The 13,284-nt window shown below is 37.3% G+C and overlaps 1 protein-coding gene across 1 annotated transcript; it reads left to right on the top strand.

Annotated features, from left to right (window-relative positions):
• The first annotated feature begins 490 nt into the window (after positions 1–490).
• On the top strand, positions 491–1,138 carry LOC119245234 (60S ribosomal protein L19-like). The gene has a single exon (XM_037511468.2). It carries the CDS (start codon positions 517–519, stop codon positions 1,105–1,107), a length of 591 nt encoding a protein of 196 aa, XP_037367365.1. The 5' UTR covers positions 491–516; the 3' UTR covers positions 1,108–1,138.
• Positions 1,139–13,284: the final 12,146 nt, after the last annotated feature.

The raw sequence follows: 13,284 nt of genomic DNA, 5'->3' as shown, positions 1-13,284 counted from the left end.
TGGTAATCAAAAACCTCCCCAAAAACAAAAGCCCAGGACCTGATGGATTTACAAATGAATTCTACCAAACATTCAGAGACAAATTAGTACCTATCCTTCACAAACTCTTCCAAAAAATTGAGAAGGAAGGGATAATACAAAACACGTTCTATGAAGCCAAAATTGCACTAATACCAAAACCGAAAAAGGACAACACAAAAAAAGAAAACTACAGGCCAATCTCCCTAATGAACACTGATGCAAAAATCCTCAATAAAATTTTAGCTATCAGAATCCATAAGATAATTCACCACGACCAAGTAGGATTCATTCCAGGGACACAAGGATGGTTTAACATCAGAAAATCAATCAACATCATCAAACACATCAACAAAAAGAAATACAAAAACCATATGATAATATCAATAGATGCTGAGAAAGCTTTCAACAAAGTACAACACCCATTCATGATAAAAGCCCTTGACTGGATCAAGAAGATGTGGTACAGCTTTTCCTTTCGGCGCTGCGGCCGCAGCCATGAGTATGCTCAGGCTTCAGAAGAGGCTCGCCTCCAGTGTCCTTCGCTGTGGCAAAAAGAAGGTCTGGTTGGATCCCAATGAGACCAATGAAATTGCCAATGCCAACTCCCGTCAGCAGATACGGAAGCTGATCAAAGATGGGCTGATCATCCGGAAGCCTGTAGCTGTCCATTCCCGGGCTAGATGCCGGAAAAACACCTTGGCTCGCCGGAAGGGCAGGCATATGGGCATCGGTAAGAGAAAGGGTACTGCCAATGCTCGAATGCCAGAGAAGGTGACCTGGATGAGGAGGATGAGGATTCTGCGCCGGCTGCTCAGAAGATACCGTGAATCTAAGAAGATTGACTGCCACATGTATCACAGCCTGTACCTGAAAGTGAAGGGAAACGTGTTCAAAAACAAGAGGATTCTCATGGAACACATTCACAAGCTGAAGGCAGACAAGGCTCGCAAGAAGCTCTTGGCGGACCAGGCTGAGGCCCGCAGGTCTAAGACCAAGGAAGCCCGCAAACGCCGTGAGGAGCGGCTCCAGGCCAAGAAGGAGGAGATCATTAAGACTCTGTCCAAGGAGGAAGAGACCAAGAAATAAAACTCCTCCCTCTTGTCTGTACATAGTGCCCATGGCAGTTGTGTTGATCAGTTCAGGGAAACTCCGTAATGAGTTCAATAAAAGTCAAGTTGTCTGCCTGAAAAAAAAAAAAAAAAAAAAAAAAAGAAGATGTGGTACATATACACCATGGAATATTACTCAGCACACAAAAAAGATAAACACGTGCAATTTGCAGCAACATGGATGGAGCTGGAAGGGATCATGCTCAGCGAAATAAGCCAGAAAGAAAAAGAAAAATACCGGATGGTCTCTCTCATAGCAGGGATGTAGAAAACTTAAATAATGGACCAGGAAAAAGAATAAGTATAAGAAAGAAAATATAAAAAAATCAAGAAACAATTATGAACAAGAGACACTCTATGTGGGGTGGGGGATGTGGAAAGGAGGGATTGGAGTCTAAATAAGGGGATTGGAATTGTATGGGGAATATAAAAATTAAATTCAAATAAATAAAAAAAGCCCTTGAAATTCTTGGGATACTAGGAACATACCTCAACATCATAAAGGCCATATATGACAAGCCAACAGCCAGTATCATTCTCAATGGAGAAAAGCTAAAAGCATTTCCATTAAGTTCTGGAACAAGACAGGGTGTCCACTCTCACCACTGCTTTTCAATATAATACTGGAAGTCCTAGCCAGAACAATAAGACAAGAGAAAGACATACAAGGAATCCAAATAGGAAAAGAAGAAGTTAAACTATCACTATTTGCAGATGCTATGATAATGTACATAGAGAACCCCAAAAACTCCACAGAAAAACTAATTCAACTCATCAATCAGTTCAGTAAAGTGGCAGGATACAAAATCAACACGCAAAAGTCAGTAGCCTTCCTATACACAAACAATAAATCTGAAGAAGAAGAAATAAAAAAAAAATCCCTTTTATTATTGAAACAACAAAAAAATCAAATACTTGGGAATAAATCTAACAAAAGAGGTAATGGACCTATACAAAGAAAACTATAAAACACTGTTAAAAGAAATAGAAGAAGACACAAAGAAATGGAAAGACATCCCCTTCTCGTGTATTGGAAGAATTAACATTATCAAAATGGCCATCCTACCAAAAGCAATATAGAGATTCAATGCTATTCCAATAAAAATCTGAATGACATTCTTCAAAGAAATATAACAATTATTGATGAAATGCATATGGAATCACCAAAAATCCCGAATAGCCAAAGCTTTTCTGCAAAAAAAAAAAAAGGAAGGAAATGGAGGCATCATACTCCCACATTTCAAACTATACTACAAAGCCATAATCATCAAAACTGCATGGTTTTGGAGCAAGAACAGACACACAGACCAATGGAATTGAATAGAAAATCCAGAAATAAACCCACAGATCTATGGTCAACTAATATTTGACAAAGGAGCAAAGAATATGCACTGGAGCAAAGAAAGTTTGTTCAATAAATGGTGCTGGGAAAACTGGGTCGCTACATGCAAAAGAATGAAGCTTGACCACTGCCTCAAACAATGCACAAAAACCAACTCAAAATGGATTAAAGAACTAGACATAAGACCTGAAACCATAAAATACATAGAAGAAAATATAGGTGAAACACTACATGACATGCACATCAAAGACATCTTTACAAACACATCACCCAAAGCAGTGATAGTGAAGACAAAGATAAACATCTGGGACTACATCAAATTAAAGAGCTTCTGCACAGCAAAAGGGACAATAACCAAAACAAAGAGGAAACCCCACAGACTGGGAGAACATTTTGCACCCAACACTAATGATAAAGGAGTGATCACAAAAATCTACAAAGAGCTGATGAAACTCAACAAAAATAAAGAAAATAATCCAGTCAAAAAATGGGCAGAAGAGCTAAAAAGAAACTTCTCTGAAGAAGAAATGCAAATGGCCAACAGGCATATGAAAAAATGTTCAACATCACTTGTAATCAGGGAAATGCAAATCAAAACTACCAGGAGATACCATCTCACACCAGTGACAATGGCACATATTAAAAAAAACTAGCAACAACAAATGTTGGCAAGGTTGTGAAGAAAAAGGAACTCTCCTGCACTGCTGGTGGGAGTGCACACTGGTCCAACCACTGTGGAAAGCTGTGTGGAGATTTCTTGAGCTACTAAACATAGAGCTTCCATATGATCCAGCAATTCCACTCCTAGGTATTTACCCAAAGGACTCAGAAACAGTAATTCCAAAGGGCACCTGCACGCCTATGTTTATAGCAGCATCATTTACAATAGCTAAGCTATGGAAACAACCCAAATGCCCAAAAATAGATGACTGGATCAAGAAGATGTGGTCCATATACACCATGGAATATTACTCAACAATCAAAAAAGATAAATACATGCAGTTTACAGCAACATGGATGAAGCTAGAAGGGATCATGCTCAGCAAAATAAGCCAGAAAGAAAAAGAAAAATACTGGATGGTCTCACTCATAGCAGGGGTGCGGGGAAAGGAAGGGGGGGTGCAATTGTATGGGGAATATAACCAAAATGAAAATGCATACATTGTGCAAAGATGAAAAAAGATGTAAGAATTATATAAAATATTAAAAAAAAACAAAAAGAACAATGATCTAAAATATAAATAAATAAATATTTTACAGATAAAAAAGAAGTTGTGATATATATACACATAGAATAGTACTCAGCAATCAAAAAAGATAAACTCGTGCAATTTACAGTAATGTGGATGAAGGTGGAAGGGATTATACTAAACAAAGTAAGTCAGAAGGAGAAAGATAAATACTGGATGATTTCTTTTCTATATGGAATATAAAGAAACCAAACAAAGGTTAGACAAATCTTGAAAGCTGACCATAGGTTGAGGTATCCCAGAAGGTAGGGGGAGGGAAAGGAGAGTTGGAGGAGTGAAAACAGTAGGGGAAATAATACATTGGATTATGACTAAGGCTAATAGAAGGGGGATGTGGTTGTAATGGAAGCAAAGGGAAGAGGGGTGTCTCATAAAGTATTACTGGGGCTTTGATGGTGGGTGTGGTGAAATAACATACAATTATAGAGGTATAAATCTGTACTACTATGAGATATATTGTGATGTAAATCAATATTACCTCAATAAATATAACTAAAAAAAAAGTCAGTTGAAATGAGGAATCATACAAAGAGATAGGATCAGACCCAAAAAAACCTCAAACAATTATATATACATATATATATATCTTTTACTCAAACTCTTTAAAAGAAATTGAAGAGGTTATATTTCTGCCACATTCTAGCAAGCCAAAATTATTCTAATTGTGAAACCAAACTGGGCATAATAAAAAAAGAAAATTACAAATAGCTTTCATGAACATAGATGTGAAAAGTATCAACAAAATACTATCAAACAAAATTTGACAATATATTAAAGGATAATCTATTATCACCAAGTGGGATTTATTCCATGGTTGCAAGGATGATTTAATTTATGCAAATCAAGTAATATACCTCATCAACAAAAGTAAGGTCAAAAATCATATGATCACATGGGATCACATATAGAGAAAGTATTTAACAAGATAGAGAAGCTATGGATAATAAATAAACTTAACAAAATGGATAGATGTGATCTACCCCAACATAATAAAGATTACATACTACAAAGCTACAAACCCATGCCATACTTAACAGTGGAAAACTGAAAACTTTTCCTTTAAAATAAGGAACAAGGCAAGAATATCCATTTCTCTTTAATTTAGAAGTAGATGTCTTAGAACAATGAAACACGAAACAAACACAATCCATGTTGGAAAAGAAGTGCAATTATCATTAATTGCAGATAATATGATAATTCAGTTAGAAAACCCTAAATACTCCACCAAGAAACTACTAGAAGCAATAATTGAGCACAGTAATGTGTATAATTAAAAATTAACACAGAAAAATCAATTGCATTCCTTTATGTTCATAATGATCGAGAAGGAAAAGAAATTAAGAAAATAATCTCATTTATAATTGCATCATAAGAATTAAATGCCTAGGTATAAATTTAACAAAGCAGGTGAAAACTATGACACTGTTAATAGATATAGAACAAGACACAAAAAGATGGAATGATATTGCATGTTGGTATAATGGGAGAATTAACTTATTCAAAAGGACTATTCTACCAAAGACAATGTACAGATTCAAAGCAATTCCCAGGGTATTTTTCAAGAAATGAGAACTAAAATATTTATGGAACCAGAAAAGAACCTGAATAGCTGCAGCAATTTTGAGGGGAAAAAAAGGAAGTATCACGTAACCCAATTTTAAATCATATTGTAAAGCTACAGTAAATAGGAGTATGTGATATTAGAATGAAAATAAATACATGGATCAATGGAACCCAGAATTGAAAATGCAGAAATACATATGCATACAAGTCACAACATATAAGTGAGTAAAGAAAATATCTTCAACGAATGGTGCTGAGAAAATTGGACTGTCACGTGTGAAAGAATGAAACTGAATCATTCTCTAACTCCATGGAGAAAAGTAAATTCAAAGTGAATTGAGGACTTGGATGTAAAACCTGAAAGAAACAAAATACAAGAAGAAAATATAGTTGATACATTACCTGACATCACTGATAGAAATGTCTTTAGGGACTTAACCTCAACAGCAAGGGAAATGAAAATTAAACAAATGGGAATACACCAAGTTAAAAAGCTCTTGCAAAAATAGAAAATATCTTATCTTTTTTTCAAGGTAAGAACATTTCAATGGGATTAACTCTGGTTTAGCAGTGCCCTGGTCTAGTATGTTTCCCAAAGTCATAACATTGTAAGTTCTTACCTTTCAAACATAATGCATGTGGGTGTACAGTTGTTTCTTTATACTGCATACATATTGGTTACAAAAATTTAATAATCCTCATGCCATAGCAGCAAATTCAGGGAAGGCCTGTTCTGAAATACCTTCAATCTGAAATTCAAATTTTAGTAATCATCCTATATTTTATCTGACAACCTCGCAGCATTTTTGTTTTCCCTCATGGAGATTGGTGCGTAGTTCTGGATCCTCAGCTCCCCAAGCATAGATGGAGGGAGAGCCAGCCTCTGCTTCCTCTGTGCCATTTCCTAGCTCCCTTGTGAAAGTGAGCACAAGATTTCCAGGAAACAATTGTCTCTCCATCATGCTATTAACTGAAATAAAAGAGTCAATGATAGTTACAAAGTAATTATTAAATAATCAAAGGATTCAATCCTAGGAAAATAAACTGGTGGAAAATCTTCCAGTCAGTCACTTTTTTCCTTTTTCAAACCCTCCTTCCCAGAAGATTTGGCTTAAAAAGTGTTGAGATAGGTAGAGTTTCTCAGAAAAAGGGGAAGAGCCAAACACAAGGATTGTTAATAGATATAGAAGCCAAACACAAAGGATTCATTTCTTGGACATCTATTTATGTGGGTATGTGTTAAGTTCCAGACAGAGTAACAGAGGCTCCATGAATTTCTATTGATCTGTGTCAATGGGCAGGGCTGATTGCTGGGTGCTTTCACAGCAATTCACTTTGATCTGCTGACTTTTGTCTCTCTTAGTCCTTTTTTTCTGTTATACCAAACTTGTTGATTTTCACTCATACTGCAGAGAAAGGGCAAATTGCCTTAGGTATTTTTGTACCTATCTCACTATTTTCTCAGTCCCATTCCCACATTAAGATTGTAACTGGGTGGTCCCCAGGTGAAGGGGAGGTTCCAGGTTCCCTGTCCCACCCAAGAAAGTGTGGAGCTGAGCAGAAAGGAAAAGGAGATCACAACAAAGACCTGGAGGAGGCACATGGAGCAGAGAGACATGTGAAGAAGCTGCACTTGCTTCTTGGCCTTGGACTTGAACCAGGGACTTGGGGAACATGGAAGACAACACTTGACACAGATGTGGGTGAGAGACCCCCGGGGAGGTTAACAAATGGAAACTTTTATATTGATTTTGCTTTTGATTTTTTTCTTCTAGATTTCTCTGGCCCCTTCTGCCCTTTTCCTGTGGTTCCCCACCACAAAGTGCCTTAGAATTGTGGCAGGCTTTTGGGTCTCAGAGGTCTTGTTTTGGGTCAACCCTATTTGGTTGAGCATTTATTCAAGAGGGGATGGGTGACTTTGGGTGTTTCATGTGAAAAACTATCTTATCTATTCTTTCCCTTCTCCTGTCTTTATTGGACACTAATTGTGTTAAAGATCCTTTCCATTAAAGGTCTTACGCACTAGAGTATGTTTTCTCTTGATGCTGCCGCTGGCAGAACCTATTTAAAGAAGGCAGGTTTGGGTGTACCTCTCACTCTACCCCGTGACAGGCGCAATCCATCTCTCTTCACTTTTTACCATTTCATCATGGAAGAAAGATCAGGATTACTTCTTCCATTCCCTTCTGTAGTTTCCTTTCTCCAGGGACACATACTTTGGACACACAGGCTATGTCTTTATGTGACACTAGGCAGATAAAATGACTTGGGTACAATAAATGTAATGCTTAGGGATAATTTGAAAATAGGTACTACAAAGGATGAAAATACAGTTTTAAAAGGAAAAAAATCATGACTCATACAAATACTAAAATGAATACATAAATATTAAAGGTTTTAACTCACTAATGAGAATAGAAAAATTGTTTTAAGAGAACCAGAAAATTGTTATGTAAGTAACAGACACAATAGTAGGTCATGAAGAATGTAGAAATTGTTTGCTTTAAGGAGAGAAAAAAGGATGAATTGTTTTTTGCCATGAAGGGGGAGGGTAGCCAATTCACTTTCTTGGAACAGAATTTTTATTTCCTTTGATGGGAATTATTTGATTACCGTTTGGTTTCTACAGTTAATTTCCATCTCCACAGGGTTGAAACATAACCCCTCAAACACAATAACAGTTGGAGAAAAACCCAGCTGGATTAGCGAGTTAGGATATTCAGTAAATCTCAATTTTTTTAACAGCTGCAAATATTAAATGTACTACTTATTGCAGGTGTTTTATTGCAGGTGTTTTCCCACCCTTTCAATCACCTCCAGGCCTTAATTTGAACTTTCATATAATGTGTTACTTTTTCTTCAAGAACTACTATTTAAGAAGTGTTAACTAAAGTAAACTTTCAACAATAGTTATTTCATTTATTTGATTTTAAATAACCAAAATGAGGATTTGAACCCGGGAAGCAGTAGTCTGAAAGCTGTTCCAGTAAATACAAGTTTAAATATAGTTTAGAAAGATAGAAACAGTGGGTCATTAAGAATATAATTATTCTATACTGCTGGTGGGAGTGCAAACTGGTCCAACCACTATGGAAAGCTGGCTGGAGATTCTTCATCCTACTAAAGATAGAGCTTCCATACGATCCAGCAATTCCACTCCTAGGTATTCACCCAAAGGACACAGAAACATCAATTCCAAAGAGCACCTGCACCCCTATGTTTATAGCAGCACTCTTTACAATAGCTAAGCTTTGGAAACAACCCAAATGCCCAAAAATAGATGGCTGGATCAAGAAGATGTGGTCCATATACACCATGGAGTATTACTCAGCAATCAAAAAAGATAAACTCATGCAGTTTACAGCAACATGGATGGAGCTGGAAGGGATCATACTCAGTGAAATAAGCCAGAAAGAAAAAGAAAAATACCGGATGGTCTCACTCATAGCAGGAATCTAGAAAACCTAAATAAGGGACCAGGAAAAAGAATAACTATAAGAAAGAAAAAATCAAAATCAACGAACAACTATGAACCAGAGACACACTTTGCAGGGGGGACAGGGAGGGTTGAGGTGAAAATAAGGGGCTTGCAATTGTATGGGGACTATAAAAATAATATAAAAAATAAAATAAAATTAAAAAATATATAATTATTCTTGAAAGGGGGGCTTCTAATTCAAAGATGTCCTATCTAAAGATATGTTGATGCTAGTGGTATACAAGGAAGAATCTAATCTCTTCCATTCTGATGAATGTACTACAGAAATGCAAGGGCTGGGTGCCTATTAATTATTTTTAATATGAAAAGTCTGACTCACCTTTAGGTAGCAGATTCCTGCATTCAGAAAGTACCCTATGAAATTTCTTTGTTTGCTTGTCTGCCAGACTAAGGCAGGGTCCCCAGAAAATTTTGTATTATGTTTACAGAAACTTCTTAGATCTGAAGTCATAAAAATAACATCATTGCTACACTCATTGCTGGGTCTGAATCTTCATTCTCTCATACTTGCTAAGTGATTTTGGGAAAGTCACATTATTTCTGTGCTTTATCTGTTAAATAAATAGTGAAACCTAATTTATATGGCCGAGAGAATCAAATTAGATAGTAATTACAAAGTTCCCGGCAGAGTACATAGAATATAGTGTGTGATGAGCAATTTTGTCTAGACTGAACAGCAAAGGGAGTTTACTTCTGCACCAGGATCTCTTTGTTTCTGTTGTTTTGCTCTATTTTATTGATTGACAAGCCTCATTGATCCAATTCAGAGAGGTGTTGGGTTCAGAGAGCAGGGTCCTTGGGTTACCTCTGAGAAAAGTTTCATCAGTTTCCCTTTCAGTTGCACACTCTGAGTTTCCCCATGAGGCAGAAATGTTTAGTTATATTTAAAATGTCAGGTTTATTATAAAAAGGGAAGGAAAGGATGCTTGCACAGAGACAAGCAGGCAGAAAGAGCCACCCCTGAAAGGGACAGGTTTGTTAAAAGAGAGGCCTGCATAGTCACAGGCAGGTAGAAGAGCTGACTCTTGCCAGTGCAGAAATTGCACTGATATAGTCTTCTTCTCTTTGGGAGGGGTTTATTCCTTTGTGGGATTATTAAATGCTGTTAAATTAATTATTTTTAGTGTTGGCACCTAAGGATTTTTTTCTATATTTGGTTTGTCTAGGTTAATTTGGAAGGACTGTTGATTCTTTTACAATGGCCCTCAACCTTCATATCCCCACCTGGTCTGCACCTCAGACTGTACCTCCTGTTAGTCTGTTTTTCTACATAGCTTGTTTAATGACTATGTTAATCATTTCTACCCCTACCCTCTTAAATTTTCTACTTTTGGCTTCCATCATCACCATGTACCTACTTGCAGTGCTCCTCTGCTGATTAGCTGATGGATTTCTACCCAATAATAGATTCAACAGGATTAAGAGAATTAGATCAATAGGTAAATCCTCTCACTTTGCAAGAAACAGAGATCCAGAGAAATTAAACAAGTGGTCTGGGTCACCCAGATGGCAAAACGTAGTATGGCATGTGGAACTTTTGTCAATTTTGTGCCCTTGTGAGGGTAGATAGACCAGTTTGGGCTTCAGCATGTGCTTGTCTGACTTCAAGTACCATTAGCAGCTAAAACATCCTGACTGCCCAGTGGTGCAGGACATACAATAAGCATCACATAATTTCAGCCTCTGATGAACCTATAGCAACAATCCTATAATGTCAATCTGGGAATCTCATCTCTTTGGCTTTTATTCATGTATTTATTTATTTATTTTTTAAAGATTTATTTATTTATTTATACAAGCACTGGGTACAGTCAGAGGTGCGGGAGGATGAGAGAATTCACCAGAACCAGAGCAGGGAGCAGAACAGGCAGAGTGATGAAGTACACTGCTGAGGGGAGCAGCGGGTGGCAGGAGAGGTCTGCGCGCTATGTGGGGCCCTCGCTCCGCGGCCGGGGAAGAACTGGCGCTGCAGAGGCTGCAGGCAGCTTCGCAACCCAGCGCTCAACCGCTGCGCCACCGGGGAGGCCCCTCTTTGGCTTTTAAACTACAGGTACCATACTGCCTGCCCTTAACTTTCTCAAGCTATATAGATTTTTCTCTTCAGTGTACTGAAGACTATAGAGAATGTTTAATGCACACATTTTCATTCAACCCTGCTTAATCCCATACCTCCTCTCCTTTTTATTCCTCACATTCTAGACTCAAAGGAAGAGCTATCAGTTTCTCCTTCTGGCCAAGATGAATTCCTCTACCTGATTTTTGGCCACTTGTCTTCTCATTCCCTCTAAAACTCTACACCATCGTCCATACGCTCTCTCTCCTGGCCCCTGAAATCGGTCTCGTCCATTACCTTCATGCCATTATCAGCTGGTTGCAGCCAGAAACCTTACTGTCTAGTGGAAATGTGATCTCTCTTATTTTTCTTCTTGACCAAACTTCTTGCAAAGTGCCACAGCTCTCCATTCTTTCTCAATCTCCTACCCCTGTCTCCTCAACCCAACACAATTGCTAACTTCTAACTGCTAAATCTTCAAAACCAAACCAAAACAATATAAATACCAATAGCATTTAAGTTTATACCTTACTTGACTGCTTGGAGGCTTCCCATTCATATGTAAGGACAAGTACAAATTATAAGTAAAAGGTTCATTTTTTTCTGTTGAAAATAAGAGACTTTCCTCCCTTCTTTTTTAAAAAAAATTTCCTTTATTTATATTTTTCATTTACTTTAGAAAATTTGTAAGTCCTTTCTGTTTTCTTGGAAATGTCTATAAATCCCTTTCAAGAGTAGATAGACTATTTTTTTCAGCTTTGTGGCCTAGGAGTTATGAGCCCTCGGACCTATGAGCCCTCTCCTCGGCCTATAAATATTGAGGGTCAGAGCACTCTAGAAAAAAGGTTTTGTTATGTAAAATAATCCCCTCCTCATCACTTGAGATTCCTTCCCTCATTTTGATGCTCCAGACCCCATTACATTACTTTGTTCAGGATATAAACCCTTGGCTTGTCCCATTTACTTAGAATTTATAGTCATGTAAATTCTCCATATGTCTGTAGTTAAATTTGGACTTTTCTCCCACTAATCTGTCTGTTACTTTATTTTTTCATCTAGCCTGAGAAGACCCCAGAAGGATGGCAAAATTCCCCCCGCCCCATGACATAATATAACAAGTTGTATCTCCTTGATTTCATCAAATGGTGAGATTTCTTGTTTTTGCAATCGCTTATCAGATTGCTTAAAATGTGTACCATATCTCAATAATAAAATATTTTCTTTCCATACTTTCTTTGAGAAGAGGATTTCTGGGTTGTGAAAAGATTTCGTATTGTAATTATATTTCACCAATACAAGCTTGTGAGGGTTTTCCATAGGTGACACTCCCATTTAACATGTGACATGACTCTGGTTTGTGTTTTACCCTAGGTCTCTGGCATACCTCGGCTTCTTAAACTGCCTTATTTTCTTTGTCCGATCCCTTAAACAATCTGTCCTCAGGGTTCTTGCTGCAGTTCTAGTTTTTTTTTGTACAAGTTCAGCCATGCTGAACCTGTATGCAGATGATGAGGACTAATTTCTTTAAATCTGCAGTCCAGATCTCACTTTCAGATTGTATTTTGCATTGTCTGTTGAACATCATCATAAAGCACTTTTTCCTATTCGCACATCAAACACGATGAGTAGTAATGTGGGCAGAAAGAAATTTGTTTGAAATAAATATAATCTTTGTTCAGAAGGTGCCCAAAACAGATGACCCTAAGATTTTTTAGAGCTGGTCTCCTCAAGCTGTATCCTATGTATCCTATGACTCTGCTCTTTTTTCTAATCAGAGAAGCAATCACTGCTCTCCTTTTTTTCTAGAATAACGCAGTCTGGGAGAAACTTATCCAGTTTAGGCTTATCTGTGCACATGTCCTCTCTATCTAAGAACCTCATCTTTATTCTCAGAGGAAGGATGAGGTAACTCCCTTCTTGTCTGTCATGTGAAATCTCTCCTCTTTCCTTAACACCCCATGTCCCAAAACATAAGATATCTCCAGTCCACTCTATTTATTGATTATAATTTACAACGATAAAAATTCTCCAATTATATGTTATTAAATTGATTTTTTCCTTTGCAAACTCATTTGATGTTGTTTTGATTATTCATCCAGCCCAAGAAGAACCTAGAGGGGTGTGGGATGATTTCCTTTCTATCCTAACATTTCCTCTACTAGAACTGAGTCACAGTTCTGACAATTATCTCTGTGACCATGGGAAATCTATTTCTAGCTTCTTGAATCTTATTTTCTCCACCTGGCACATGAAAATAATAGTAACTTAGTATTAGTATTACAAGAGATAATATACATTAAAAAATGGGCACAGTGTCTTTGCTGCTCCTGTGGTACTTTGTGCCAACATACATATAGCATTTACCACACGCTATGTTTTTGTTATACTGAATAGCCTGGGGAAGTTTAGAACAAGGATTTCAGAGACTTAACTGCCTTGTATGAAAC

This window comes from Talpa occidentalis, unplaced genomic scaffold (genome assembly GCF_014898055.3).
Source record: "Talpa occidentalis isolate TD23 unplaced genomic scaffold, MPIMG_talOcc4v2.1 talOcc4.14, whole genome shotgun sequence".
Taxonomy (NCBI): Eukaryota; Metazoa; Chordata; class Mammalia; order Eulipotyphla; family Talpidae; genus Talpa; species Talpa occidentalis.
The sequence above is the reverse complement of the archived record's forward strand: the minus strand, read 5'-3'. Positions and strand labels throughout refer to the sequence as shown.